This window comes from Dipodomys merriami, unplaced genomic scaffold (assembly GCF_024711535.1).
Source record: "Dipodomys merriami isolate MVZ:Mamm:240054 unplaced genomic scaffold, mDipMer1.0.p SCAF_8, whole genome shotgun sequence".
Classification (NCBI taxonomy): Eukaryota; Metazoa; Chordata; class Mammalia; order Rodentia; family Heteromyidae; genus Dipodomys; species Dipodomys merriami.
Genome location: NW_027206401.1, coordinates 9,236,219 through 9,251,511, shown reverse-complemented (window position 1 = coordinate 9,251,511; position 15,293 = coordinate 9,236,219). Strand labels below are relative to the sequence as shown.

At 40.8% G+C, this 15,293-nt stretch overlaps 1 protein-coding gene across 1 annotated transcript in view; it reads left to right on the top strand.

Moving 5' to 3' along the window:
- Positions 1-8,548, top strand: part of Oprm1 (opioid receptor mu 1) — a 46,776-nt gene extending 38,228 nt beyond the window's left edge. Inside the window, exon 4 of the mRNA XM_070010410.1 lies at positions 6,015-8,548. Coding sequence (XP_069866511.1) covers positions 6,015-6,053 — 39 coding nt within the window. The 3' untranslated portion in view covers positions 6,054-8,548. The remainder of the gene's footprint in view (positions 1-6,014) is intronic.
- The last annotated feature ends 6,745 nt before the right edge of the window (positions 8,549-15,293 follow it).

Below are 15,293 nucleotides of genomic sequence, written 5' to 3'. Positions count from 1 at the left end.
CATCCAACTCTAAAACTTCAGGAGATCTACATGCAGCTTTGTACAGGGAAAGACTAAACGCATCCTAAATAAGCTTCCGTCAGAAGCTTTAAAAGCTTTTTGAATATTTTATTTTTAAACGAGGCCAAAAGATAGCCCAGAGAGATTTTTTAGTGGACTTCCTGGAAATATTACCAGAAAACTGATGACAGGGAATTATATTTTATGTGTGTGTCATTCAATGAATGTGTCTAAGTATCATAGGGAATCTCAAGGCTACTGAAATGTGTAACTGTCCTGCGATTGTTGTCAGGAAAGAAGCCCAGCTGTAGAAAATGGCAGAAAGCCCTCAGGTCGGCTTGTCACAGTTGTATGGGGAACAAAAATAAACAATGTTTCTTGATGAGCCAGAGGAAATACATCACTGTAGCAAAGCAAGCTGCAATAATATCACTCTGTCACACCACAGTGCTGGTCCCTGGCATCTCTTAGCATGCCACCGTGTACTAGATGGCCACTACAGACATGATGCAACACCACACCTTCCAATAATGAGATAAGAGCATAACATCATTTGCAGCAAGCAGCAAACAATCCAATCCTCCTCCCCTAATAGCAAGAGTCACATAGTGGTTTGACAGGCAAGGGTCTTTGTAGGCCTTGTGCCTTGCTGTGGAAAAACAGCTCAGGATTAGGAGATAAGTGGGCCTTCCAGTTCACCTCAATCAGTGAAAGGGAGCAAGAATTTGCAGTGGATTGCACAGTGGATTCCTAGCCAAACTTAAACGTCCATGGTTATGCTATCCCATCCGCAATTTAGATTAGACATAGTTAATAAGCAGCAGATCCAAGACCCAATTAATATACTGTTAGATGAGAGTTGGAAGAAGGCCAGTCTGCTGTATTTACCTTAAAAATGTATTGCAAAATCCGAAACTCGAGTAATTCCCAGAGAAAACTAGTGGCTCTTCCTTTCTGATGGTATGCATAGAGTGTCATATCATAAATGTTATTCCAAGCACAACAGAAGCAGCTGGCAACCATATAAATCTTCCCTGTTCAGCAAGAATATCATCTAGCCACTGTCCATTTACAATCAAGAAATTCAAATGAACCTATTTCTTTTGTGTGGTGCATTCCATCTCATGAGCTACAGTAGCTGGTTTTAATGATAGAGTCCTTGCTGTCTTAAGAACATGGATGCTGATGCCAGAGAACAGTACTCATGCTACAGTGGAAATGGAAAGCCAGGTTTCCCTTGGGTGGTATGGCCCTCTTTATCTGGGGATTCAGTGAAGAGAAGTGGATTTCATAGAGTGAATTAACTGTCATTGCACAAAATCAAAGGTGATCGAAATATCAACCTCTATGGACAACGAGCTCTGCTTTAAGGAGACAAGTTATTCCTATTCAGGATTTCAGAGTATAGTTGATTTAGATCACCACTACATTGGTTTGGTTAGAGTATGGTTATCATCAAGTAGTCATTGCCTAGACAGATATATACATCATAACCCAAGGGCATCATGTATCGGGAGACGTACGTGTATCGGTCATCACGTAACTGAAACAAGCTGAATATGAACATTTGTACATGTTCAAGGGAGAATCATTTTCAGGAGCTCACTTTGAAACATCAGGCACAGACTAATTCAGGGCCATGCAGGCCCACAGGAGTTCCTCAAGTCCCATAGTTCCCACAGGATAGAAATAAAGAGCCCTTGTGTGGAACAGATTGGCCAGCAGAGTTTCTGCTTATCTCTGGTGGACATGGTGATTATTTTCCCAGACTGAGGGGTTGGAATTCAGAGATAAAAAATAAGCCTCATTGAAGTAGGAAGTCATATCAGAGAGATGCTAGGTCTACAAATCTGAAAATATCCCATGGTGGAAGCTGACTCCCTTCCCAGAAACCTTCACAAGGGGCCCGTGGGTGATCTCTGGTCCTACCTGCTTCACCGATTCCTGTGCCAATTGTCATTTAGGTCCCCAGCCAAATGGGATAACCTGTCCAGTTAGTCTGTACATATCCTTCAACAAAATAAATGCAGATATAAAACCTCAATAGTCCAACTAAGTGAAAAAAAATCTGGATGTGGAACAAAATAATGAAAGTGTTTTTTAGGTTCTCTTAGATCAAACAACTTTGATTCCAGTATTTGGACTTGAGTGGTGACTATGTCCTGTCAGAATGAATGAGCCTTTGAGCCTTTCTGGGCCTTCATGGAACTTACTATCTTCAGAGTTATTGGGACCTATCAACATGTCATCAATGCAATGGGGCCAATTCACTTGCAGAAAAACACAGATTTGGCTTCTGCTTTGAGTTTCCCATTAGGGGGCAAATTGGAGCAAAATCCAAAACGTGCGTCAGCATAGCAGTTACAAGATTTGCTGGCTGAGCCTGAGAACCATCTTTGTCTTCAGGTGCAGAAAGAATTGAGAAAAAGACAAGACAAAAACCCAAGAGGGTTTGGTAGGTGCTATTACAGGCAACTGATTGATTTAATCATAGGATCTGAACTCTCAGGTTTCCAAAATATAGTGTGGAACAGCCAGGCCTTTCCTATCAACTGACTTCAGTTGGTAATCTTCCCTCATAAATTTCCAGATCCCGTTCTTTTTTCTCTTTTATTCTTTTCTTTTTTAAGTCCCACTGGTCACACCGAAGGATGATACTGAGACATTGTGTTTTTCATTAGCCTTGTTGCATTGATGTCCTTAATCAAGGCTACAGTTATCCTTCTCTCTTCTTAGAATTTTAAATTGCTTTTTGCGAAAATGTGGGAGAAAACCAAAGGGCTGAGTTCTGATCTGTCCTGCACGTGTCCTTCCATGTTCTCTCTATCTCAAGTGGCTCTTCACAGAACAGGAAAATCTGCTGTGGATGTCATGAGCACTCATAGAACAAGCATGGAAATTATGAGTACCAATTACACAATCAATCACAGGAGGAGCAAAAGTAGTGATTAACGGGGGGCGGGGGGGGTCCAATCAGCAACACCTAAGGGCTGCAATCATTTCCCATCCCATTTTATTCTCTTTCAAATCTGACTGATTCAATGTGTGGCCCTGGCTCCTCAAAAGGACCTAGGATTCAGTGACTGGATCATGGATTTTGGAAAGAGGTGTGCAAGTTCCCTGGTAGCATGGAAGGCCTCCATCCTTCAGCGTCAGACACTACAGGTTCTCAGGCAACGATGTTCTCCCACACAGATGAAAGGTGTTCTACTTCCTCCATTCGAAAGACACTGATACCGATATTTGTAAACGAACTGGGTTTTACAGAAGCAGGTAGAGTTTCATCTGTGAGAACACCATGCCTTTTTAGAGTCCATCGTACCCCCAAATCTGAGTTTCTTTAGTGGTCTACCCAATGGGAATCTTCTCAGGGAATGCCAGTCTTCACAGGTGTATGCACATGGCCCCACAACGGAGTGCTTTGGAGGGAGTAAGTGCTTCCCACACTGAGCTTTGTTTGGAATTGCAGAATGTCCCATGACAGAATGAGTGCTTCCTTTACTGTGGACATCCTCTGGCCCTCAGTCATTGCAGCTGCCAGGGTCAGAGGGTGGAGTCTTCCACCCCTCAGAAAGCACAGTCTTCAAAACTCAGCAGGCATGCTCTGGGCGGGGGGGGGGGGGGGGGGGGGGGGGAGGGGGCAGGGGGGGAGGGGAGGGAGAATTTTTCTGTCCAGGATAGACAGAATCTACAGCAGCAGCTGCACGCAGGCTTTGAAGCGTTTTCTTGCAGGCACTGCATGCACTTTCGCTCACTCCAAGGAAATCCCCTTGGTTTAGAAATAATGCAATCACGAAAATAACACTGTACCTCCTGTGCTTCAGCCGCCATCCATTCACTCATTTCTCCAACAGGTAGCTGATAGAGGTGGAACTCCCATTGCCTTTTTTTTCTTTTTGTTGGTCATAGGGCTTGAACTCGGGGCTCTGGTGCTGTCCCTGAGCTCCTTTGCTCCAGGCTAGTGCTCTACCACTTTGAGCCACAGCTCCACTTCCTCACTGCCTTCTTGAGCATTTGGGTTAGAACAGTTAGTCCCAAACCCAGGAAATCTCCACATGTTTTTGAACCTAGCCTGTGAGCATTTACCTTTTATTTCTTTTCAAAAACTCTTCTTCTATCTTGGCACCCCAACATTTTGCCACTTTGGCAAGAATCTCAACCTCTCAAACAATGATTTAAAAAAGAATTTAACAAGACACAAAGGACATGACTAAGTAAGCAAGCACGTTCCCTTGGTGCAGTCGCTCTATGGGTTGTGACAAGAAGATAAAAAGACTCAGTAAGTCAGGAGAGCTTAGAAAACAGCAGAAGCGTGTAGCATGGTGGTGCCATTTTCCCTGCTGGCAAATCCTGTTGGGCGGTATTATTGGACAGGCTGGCAGCTGCATGCACAATGAGTTCAGTCACAGTTGAAAGAACCAGAGTCAAAGGTTCAGAACTTCTGGTAGCAATCAACATGCCTCATCCGAGGGCAGAGCTCACGCAGTGCTACCGTGGCCAGAGCTGACTTCATCGCCTATTGATGAGCAACACAGATGGTCAGCCAGGGACAGTTTGCTTTTAGGCAGAGTCAGCAAAGCAATGGTGTGCAAAGGCAATCTGCCTATGTTGGCCCAAATGGTTCAAAAGAGACTGTATCTGTGAGTCTGTGTCTCCCTGTATATCTGTGTCTGTGTGTCTATAAGAGAGAGAGAGAGAGAGAGAGGAAGAGTGAGAGAGACAGAGAGACAGGGAGCAGGCCAGCCATTGGTAAAGCAGTGCACTGATTGTTAACCGTATGAAATCTGGGGAGCAGGTAGGCAGTTTTCTTTATAACCACTAAAATCTTACACTTTTTCTCCAATTTAAAATGTACCAAAATAGCCGGGCACCGGTGGCTCATGCCTGTAGTCCTAGCTACTCAGGAGGCTGAGATCTAAGGATCATAGTTCAAAACCAGCTCAGGCAAGGAAAGTCTGTGAGACTCTTATCTCCAATTAACCACCAGAAAACCAGAAGTGGCACTGTAGCTCAAGTGGTAGAGCACTAACTTTGAGCTGAAGTGCTGAGGGACAGCACCCAGGCCCAGAGTTTAAGCCCCACCGCTGACAAAAAAAATAAAAAATAAAAATAAAGCTTAAAAAACTATTTTACATCCCTTTATACTAAACTAAGCAAACATCTCCTTTATTCCTCAACAATATTGTAACAGTTGCTGGCCACTGGTAGCTCATAGCTCTAATGGTAACTACTAAAGAGACTGAGATCTGAAGAGCAAAAGAGACACTAAGATCTGAGACAAATATGAGAGACTTTTTACTCTAATTAGCCAGCAAAAAGCTGGAACTAGAGTTTGGATTCAAGTAACAGAGGGCCAACCATGCATGAAGCCCTGAGTTCGAGCACTAGAAGTGGCACACACACAAAATACACTAACCGTAAAAACAACAAGTCTTTGTTACCTAAAAGCCTCCTTCATTTTCACTCTTCTCCTATTTGAAAATAGCAAGCCACATTTTTCCCATGCCTGAACAAATTCCTCCCTACTGTCAAGCTAACTGTACAGTGGAATGGAGTGTGGATGGACCTCAAATCTGTTACAGCAGGAAAGATAAAACATTGAAAATTGAGTAAAAGTTAGAATCTAGGAATAAAGAACATGAGGAAAATCATCAAAAACGGCCCTGGTTTTCTTTCTGAGACATGATTTGAGGATAAGGAGGAAGAAGAAGGTAAAGGATGGTGAGAGCAAAAGAGGTTGGTTTAGAATGTACTTTTGCAACAAAAACAAACAGATCTCTATAATAACCTAGATAGCATTCTTCAGCGGTGCACACAAATGCAAAAGCCTATTTACAGCGACCCAAGAGATAGTCGTAATAACCAACACCATTAATTAATGGCCTTGGCATTGAGGAGAAACTCTGAGGGTTGCAGGTGAAAGTGTACAGAGGGTCCTCAGCCTAGTTCTTACGTATGGAAGATGCTCAGTAAATGTGTGAAACACTCACAGTCTTTGCTCTTTCTCTTTTCAGCTAGAAAACCTGGAAGCAGAAACCACTCCATTGCCCTAACTGAATCTTATCCCATCCAGACCTTCACTGAGCTTAGAAATCACCACCTATGTGGAAGGAGATCACTACAAAAATATGGAAGAAGCTCTAGCTTCCTAGAACCATAAAGCTTCTGAGTCATAAAGTCTGCCTTGTCTGGTGACTGCATTCTGCACACTCCAGGACAACCCAACAGCATCCAGTGCTGGGAAAGCCAGGGAGTGTCTCACGCTAAAGATTCCAGCTTATGTACACAATCATGAGGAAGATGCCCAACAGCAACCACAACACTCCATGGTATGCGAATTGGAGTCATCGTAAAACATGATCCTTCTCCATTTAGGATTCTGTTCTCAAGCAACTATCTTTGACTTCATCAAGGAAAAACCCTTGATTCTTAAATCCACTATAGTAACGTGTAAAGTAAATGCTACCTCTGATCCAAGCACCTCTGTGGGCGGTCCATCTTGCCTTTTGTAGTGGAACACAGTATTGTATTTTTGAACCGTAGGTTCACTTTAAAAGTATCACCCAGTTGGGACATTGGTAGCACTTCTATTTCTTGGCTTTGTGCTGTTCGTGTAGACAGCACTCTTGCTCACCTAGCTCCACATATGTGCAAATGGAAAGATGAACTTGAAAGGAAACCTGCACCCAATCATGTGTCTGTCAACAGCACAATGGTTGATTCTTGCACCAAAAACACTTTCTGAGAGTTACATAGGGGATTGTCCACCTTGCTTCCAGTATTTTCTCACCAGCTATCACTGTGTCATTCCCTTACTCTCTTCTGAAGATTCTGCAGGGTCTAGTTCAATAGGTCAACCAGAGAGCTCACCTCTTCATCCACACCAATACCTTCTTCATTTCTCTAGTTTCTCCATGCTGCATTCTCTCTTTTCATGTAATTTTTCTTAAGAAAAAAGAAAAACAGAAAAATTCAGCTCACAATACTGATGCCTTTAAAATCAACATAGCAAGATGACAGATGTTTTTGTGGAGTGCCAAGAAAGTTCAAATGATTTTTAAAAAACCAACAAACATGGACTTAATAAACTTAATCACAAGACAGATTCAAAAGGCCATATAGGACATGTGTGATCTATTACTTAATCCTCTAGGTACCTTGGACATAAAGTATTAACAGTAGTTCTAAACTATTTCCTGAAGATTTGTGTGTATATATGCATACTATATATACATATAGCCGTCACCAATATTCTGATCTCCTTAAACTCTGCTAATGTCAAGATAACCTCTGTAAATGTCAAACTTACATGGTTTCTCTAAGACAGTTTTCCCCTTGGACTGATTTTCTTTGTTATGCCATGCAGTTGAGATTTGCCTGTCTACCATTTTATTTGCTTGGTGTGGACAGCCTCCCACTGAGCTTCTGGTAGCAGGGATTGAATGAATGAAGTCTGAAGTGACTCCCATAGAGATGTTATCTATGGAAGTGGAAATAGGATCCAAGATTTCTGGTTCCCTTATGAGCATTTCTGAGTCTGCAAACTGACAGAATTTTCAACTGTATGATAGTCACCAATCTAACAAGGCACAAATAGAAACTAGACATTCAAAAGCAATGCTTCCGGAAGACAGCTAGCATGGATCAGAATAACAGAATTCACTCCTATACATCTGATCAGTTGTAATTATGTGAACCCATGTATCCACTAGAAGAGAAGGAAAAAACAAAAGAAAAGATAAGTGTTTTAATGTTTCCTTTTGAAAGCACCTTGTGTTTGTCCCCAATAACTTCATCCATTCCTCCAATGTGATATCCCAAAGTATATTTGCTTTATGTTTAATGTTTTAATTTTCTGGTCAACTAGAGCCTTAAAAGTGATTGAGAATTTTAAAGGGATAATATGAATGAAACGCATTAAGAGACAAATGAAATATTTGCATGTAAGTACTAGGGAGGAAATTATGGCTTTTATGACACTATGATGACAAGAATTCTCTCAAGGGATGGCATTGTACTGCTTTCTACTCATTAGGCTCTTTCTCAGCTATCATTGTTTCTGTCTAATGACACACTCTTAGTAAATTATCTAGCATGAGTTGAAAGCAACTTAGTTTTTATGCAGAACTTGATCCATTTTTTTCCACAAATGGGATATATGTTCCATGTTATCTCTTAGATGCTACATACAATACACAATGAACAGGTTCGTTTTAAATATAAGACATTTGAGAGTAAATAATATGGAATCAACATCAATAACATGATATTCCATGGGGGGAATATGTCTTCAGTGAAATCTGATTTTTAAAAATGTAAGGTTCGGCCTTGTTTCTTCTTATTTCATTTTTTCACTTAAGGATGAAGTCTCTTCCTAGTCTGGTGTTCCAGGAATGCAGACTGCAGGCATGAAGGGGAGAGTTTTGCTGCTTTACCTGATGACTTGTAGTAGGCATTCTAGTTTACCTAGGTCAAGACATTTGGGGACCTTTCTTCCCTCAGACAGCCTTCACCACCATATTGCTTCTGCACTCTTCCCTCTGCACCAGTCACTACAAAGGAAAGGAAAGGAGGGAGGGAGGGAGGGAGAGAGGGAAGGAAGGGAGGGAGGGAGGGAGGGAGGGAGGGAGGGAGGGAGGAAGGAAGGAAGGGAGGAAGGGAGGAAGGGAGGAAGGGAGGGAGGGAGGGAGGGGAAAAGGAAAGGGAAAGGGAAAAGGAAAGGAAAAGGAATGGAACAGAAAAATGAAATAGTTAACTTGGGAAAATCGTAGAAAACCATTGTTGAGATGGCCTTTGGCACAGACTCCAGAAAGAACTTCTTCTATCCCCAGTTGACATGACATCACCAAGAATCCTGAATGGTTCAGGATCTATATGGAATAGAGCATTCCTATTGTACCTAAGACCACTATTATTAAGAACTAAAGCAAATGTCCAGTAAAGGCCCCACTTCAGGACATCTAGCCAAGAACCAATTGAATTTAGCTAGAAATAATTTCAACCTACAGTGTTTATTTTCCATGGCCACTGAAATATAAAAATTGTAAGGAATGGCATGCATTCGTTGCTTAGCAAGTAAGCAAACTCAAATAATACTTCATGTGCACAGTGTGAGCAATGCTCAGATTCTTGTGTAACATCATGACATTTTCTAAAGCAGGAGCAGGCAGGTCAAGTTCAATTTATTCAACCAATGTTACTGTGCCTTGGGCACTCACATTACAAACACAAAGACCAGTGATACTGAGACTTAGGACTATGAGATTTGGGTTGGGTTGGACTGAAAGTGCGTCATAAAACAAGGTTCTTTTCAAAACCATTGAATAAGTGTTGTATATGCTTTAACACTCAAGAAAGACATTGAAATTAACTGTATCGATCTTTGAAAGTACCTCTTGACTGAATTATGTGAAAGGATGTTTCTAGGGCATTTTTTGTGAGAAAGATCAATTTCCCAGGGTTCTTCTCATTACGTATTTAGTACAAACTTAATAATATGCTTTTTCAACTCACTTCACATTTCCTATGAGCTTGCAGTGAGAAATGCACTAAAATCTGCACTTCCAATCTAAGTTTTGGAGATTTACAGCTTCCTCTGTGCTTTGAGACAGGTTTGTGTTTGTATTTCACAGCCAACCTACCTGGAACGTAAAGCTTAGAAATCTCGTCTTCAAGTCCTATGATCTCTCCAGGGGCCAGGCAGAAATTCCCCTTTCTCTCTCAATTTCTGCAAACTTAGTATGTCTGTGATGTGAATGGTCACATCCCAAACAGCCTCATGGGTTGAAATTATAATAACTCTCTGCTGCCATATACAAGTAGAACCACACAGAACCAGTCATGAGTAAGAGAGGAAGATGGAAGCTGACTGGTTTTGTGATCCTACCACTAGAATTGATTAGCATCGGGTAGCAATCTTTGAAAGTGGAAAATACTGTATAGCATCTATTGGATCAGCAATAAGACAGGCCACAGATGGGTGAAAGCAACTACACATGATAGTTTTATAGCCTAGAGTTTCAGGAAATCTTCTGTCCTTAATGGAATAGCAACAATAACATAGAGAGAGACACACACACAGACAGACAGACAGACAGACAGAGACAGAGAGACAGAGAGAGACAGAGACAGAGACAGACAGAGACAGACAGACAGAGAGAGAGTGTTACTATTCCTTTGTTAATATAAAACAACGCTCAAAGGTTATCAGAATGGATCCATAAGTTTTAGTGTCAGCATAGACTTATTTATACTTTTCAGGTACTATGATTTTCATGTTTGGTTTTGAAGGAGTGGCTAATGTTAATTATATCTCATTCAGATAGATAGATACTCACTGTGTTTGTGGTGACGGGAATTGTCTTGATCTGCTCACCTCAGTGGGTTTCTGCCATTGTGAGCTATTTCCTGTCTAATGTATGGTTTGGGTCACCTCACCACCGTGCTTCTAAAACCTAAGTCTGTGTGAATGCACAAGGGCTAAGTGCTGAAACTCCAGCTAATGATATGATATTCTGAGCAATGTATGTGTTTCGTACAGAGAAACAAATCTGCATCAGCTTTACGGTTTCAGAGAGGTGACACAGAAGCTGTGCTGGAAACAGGGGAAATTCCTCGAGATTGTCACGTGGGCCTTAACAGGATTGTTGATCAACCAGAAAACCTTTTGAGGAAGAGGGTTTTTGTTTGTTTGCTTTCTAATGTACTTGATTGTTGTTTTAGAGGTGATATACAGTGGGGTTACCTATACATATGTCAAGTAATACACATATTTCCTTTCGCATAGTATCGTCTGTTCCCTTATTCTCCCCCATTCCCTCCCTCCCATCTCTACCCACAAATCAATGGCCAGTGCACTCCAGTGCTGCACGTTTTTACACTGCACGTTTTTAAGTATTGCCTACAACTTCCTTCTTCTTCCCTTACTATTTGACTTTTTAAAGAACCTACCTTAATGTTAACGTCCACTTGCTTTCAGTGCAACTTCCATTGTGTTGCGTCAGATCTATAAATGCTTCCTTTAATGGGCATTACCCACTAGTGTCAAGAATTTTCCATGGTTATCAGTGTTATAAAATCCCACATGAAAATGAGAGAAGTGGTATCAACTGAGACAGACAGAAGAGAGAAGGAGGAGGGAAGGAAATAAGGCCTTGTTTTCCTAGCAGTCCGGGTGAGACTGTGAGACTGGGCATTATCATAAACACTGAACAGCAGGAAAGAGCCTGGTTAACTTAAGCACAGAAAAACTGCTTTAATTACAGAGAGAAGGAAGAGGAGATTACATTCGGGTGGCCTGGTGTTCCTGTTTCATTGCCCAAGAGAATAAAGGAGTGTCCTGGGGGAAAAAGGAACCATGATTATTTTTCTTCATTTTGAGGAGAGCAAAAACACCTACAAGGTTATTGCAGACGCCAGGCACCTCCCTTGTCTCTCTTGTCCCGGCTCCCTGAATGTCTGCTCCTTCTCCGCTACTTTTTGAGAATTTCTGTTTGCTTGCTTGCCTGCTTTTTGTTTTCAAGGTATTTTGGTTGTCCTCGTTGCTTACCGTTGTGTTGAAGATTTTTTACTTTTCCCTGAAATGTCAATCCTTAAACGAATGTCTTCTCCTTAGAACCTTCCAGACTTTCCTCTACTTTCTCTGCTGAATGGATTTCCTTCTGCAATGACCAGTGCAGGAAGAAAACCGTGCCAAGGGAGATGTGGGTAGCTTGATATCATGGTGGACTTCCCACATTACCCATTTCTCCTGGGACAGGCTCCCTTTCCTCCTTTTTTTTGTTTTGTCAGTCGTGGGGCTTGAACTCTGGGCCTGGGCACTGTCCCTCAACTCTTCAGCTCAAGGCTAGCACTCTACCACCTGAGTCACACAGCATCACTTCAGACTGTTTCTATTTATGTGGTGCTGAGGAATCGAACCCTGAGCCTCATGCATGCAGGGCAAGCACTCTAATGACTCAGCCACTTTCCCAGCCCTCCTCCATCATTTTGACCAGCCAACCAGTCAGAATTCAGCGTCCACTGTCCTAGTATCCTAAGTAAGTAAGCCATTGGCTGCTGTGATCTCCTGCCTCTCCGCAGGGGTCAACCTGTCTCCTAATACCCACCCCTGCCTCTGCAGGAGTCCATTCCCGAAGCAGGAAAATAACAAGGCTTCTTGTTACTCTCTTTGGCTGTGATACAATTTGTTCCCATCTGCCCCCAGGCTCACCCTTGTTCTGACTCAGTGGGGAGCTGCTACTGATCACTGCTGTATGAAGGCTGAACTCATTTGCTTTATGGAAATTCAGGGCCCTTATTTCTCAAGGGAATAGAGAGAATTTACAGGCCTCCTACCCAGATGGTACTTTCCATGCAAGCCACTGCATCTATATAAATTAGATTCCAATAACAGGTTATTTTCGGGACTTACAAACTCGGTATTACAAATAGTAATCTCACAAGTGTTCTCAGAATTTCCTCGCTATAGATGAATCAATTGCACAACATGTGCATGAATTGGATTTTTATAACAATATGAAAACGGGGTAAACCTAAAGACCTGAATGGGGATTTTTTCGGTAGGGATTTGTGGTTGCTGCTTACATAAACTCCATCCATTTACTGAGCAATGAAACAGGGATGGAGTTAGTGCTGATTGCATAATTCCTTTTCACTTTTGAAATGAACTCCTTCCACCTAGTCAAATTTTATTATAACCAAACTTATAAACCAAATTATAAAATCTTGAGTAGTTGCCTGGCTGGTGGCTCATACCTGTAATCCTAGCTACTCAGGAGGCTGAGATCTGAGGATCCAGGTTCAAAGCCAGCCAGGGCAAGGAAAATCCATGAGACTCTGATCTCCAATTAACCACCAGAAAACTGGAAGTGGCGTTGTGGCCCAAGTGGTAGAGCACTTACCTTGGGCTGACAGCACCCAGGCCTAGAGTTCAAGTCCCACAACCAACCAAAAATAATTTTTTTAAATAATGACTGGTGTTCCATTCACTGTCAGTGATGTATTAACTTCAAGACATTCCAGTGAAATGAAAGAAGTATGTGGAACAGCCATTGGGGTTATCACAGTAGGGTATATGTGTGCCGATGTGCATCTAAGAATATGGATTGCTCCTTTTTAAGTATCTTTAGCATCATTTATTTCATAAGGCTGAAACTGTCCGTAGAAAATTGAGAGATCAATTTTGGTGACTGTTGTCTTATTGATTCTGAAAACAGCTCAAGTATCATGCTGGCTCATCTCAAAGCAGACAATTTCTCACTTAGAGACCACCGGAAACAGCCTCTGAAGACATCATCAAGGGGGGAAAGTCTGGAGAGCTGAAGGGGAAGGAGCAGGGGCCCTTTGAGTGGTAACTGCCAGGGAATGGCTCTGTTATTTCTGACATCGAGTGTAAATTGAACAGTGTTTCTTCTGGCTAGATTTTTGCAGAGTACACAGATTTCTTTGCAAAAATTATGAAAATGATGCTAGAATCAATGTATTAACATAAGCTATTTTGACCTGACCATGATCAAAGAGATTAGGACCTTCCATCTATCTCTATGTTTTATAACATTTTGAAGCCAAAAGAACCTCTCCTCAACCTCAGATAGCATTTGGAGACTCCCACATACAAATAGAACCCACAATGGAAACTGGAATGTCAATACCACTTTTGATGTGAAGTTTACTTCTCAAAAAAAAAACAACCCGAGCATTCATTTGGAAAAGTAGTTTGGTGTGTATTCTTGAAACATGTTTATTTAACTCAAGGTCTGATAAACAGCAGCTCAGCCCATGGGAATAGTGTTGCAGCCTCTCAAAGCTCCCATGACCCTGTGACATTCTTTAATGGCTACTAATCAGATGCTTTGCCTTTGAGTCATACTTTAAAATAAACCACCAGGTTTCTTAACACTCTTCCACATATATGAGTATCTACCTGGGTCATGCTCACAGACACCAGAGAAGAACTCGCAGAAATAATATGCTAATTGTGATCAAAATAGAAAGCCATCAAGAAACCAAATGTATTAAGGGCTTATCTTTCTTAATTGAAACTCCAGAATCAATAAATGACTTGCAAACTCCTTATTTACATTGGTCTTCTAGGAATAAAATGAAAGTTGATATACAATTTATTTTTTCTTTTTTTTTCTCTTTCTTTCTTTCTTTCTTTCCTTTCTTTCTTTTCTTTCTTTCTTTCTTTCTTTCTTTCTTTCTTTCTTTCTTTCTTTCTTTCTTTCTTTCTTTCTTTCTTTCTAACTCTGAGCCTGGGCGCTGTCCCTGCGCTCTTCAGCTCAAGGCAAGAGCGCTACTGCTTGAGCCACAGCGCCACTTCCTGAAATACAATTTCTTTCTATTTTCTTTCAACTATATCTTCTGTACATCAGTCTCAATTGGAAGTTGAAATCATTCTGTTTTCTGTACACAAGCTTGACTTCGTTGAAAAAGTATGAATTATCACAACATCTGAACTTGTAAAATTCAGTGCCATTATTTATAACAATACTCCTTTAAAATTTTTCATGTTGATCACAACTATGTGAATGTTGGAATATAAACCCTCATGAATAGGAATTAAGTTAGAAATATTAATACGTATGTGTATTCCTGCTGTATACCAAGTGACTATTCGATTACATGTTGAAAAAAATGGTATCAATACCATTACATGAAATGATATATGGGAAAATACTTACAAATACAAAGGAAATATATGTATACCTATGTTAAGAATTTCAAAGAGAAATCTCATTCTCCACTAAATCATCCTTCCCTCCCTCGATTATGTATTTTCTGAACTTTTTTAAAACAATTTTAATTTAAAATGGGAAATAATCTTGTTCTCATTTTATTTTTTCCTCATTTTGTTATATGAACAAAGAGAATATTTTGCAAGCTTTATAACAAGAAGTTGAAACATCTCTATCCAATGTAGCAAATAAACAAGTTTTTTATATAAAAGCTGTCAGTCTAAACAGTAGGTTTATGTCACTTGTCATTAGATATTTTTGTAACCTTGATGATACACATTTGCTGTCCAGTGATACTGTCTGCTATTGGAGAGAAGAATGCACTATGACAATGTACTATGTTTTTTTAAAAAATCTGATATATTTTAACTTTTATTATTATCTTAAGTAGTTGTACAAAGGAGATTTATTAAAAACCTGAAACATCTCTACTCAATTTAGCAAATAAACTAGTTTTTAATTAAATCTGCAATTTAGGTAACTAATAACATCTAATCTTAAAAACACCTGTAATGTTTCAGTGGCAAAAAAAAACCCATTTATCAAAATCCTATT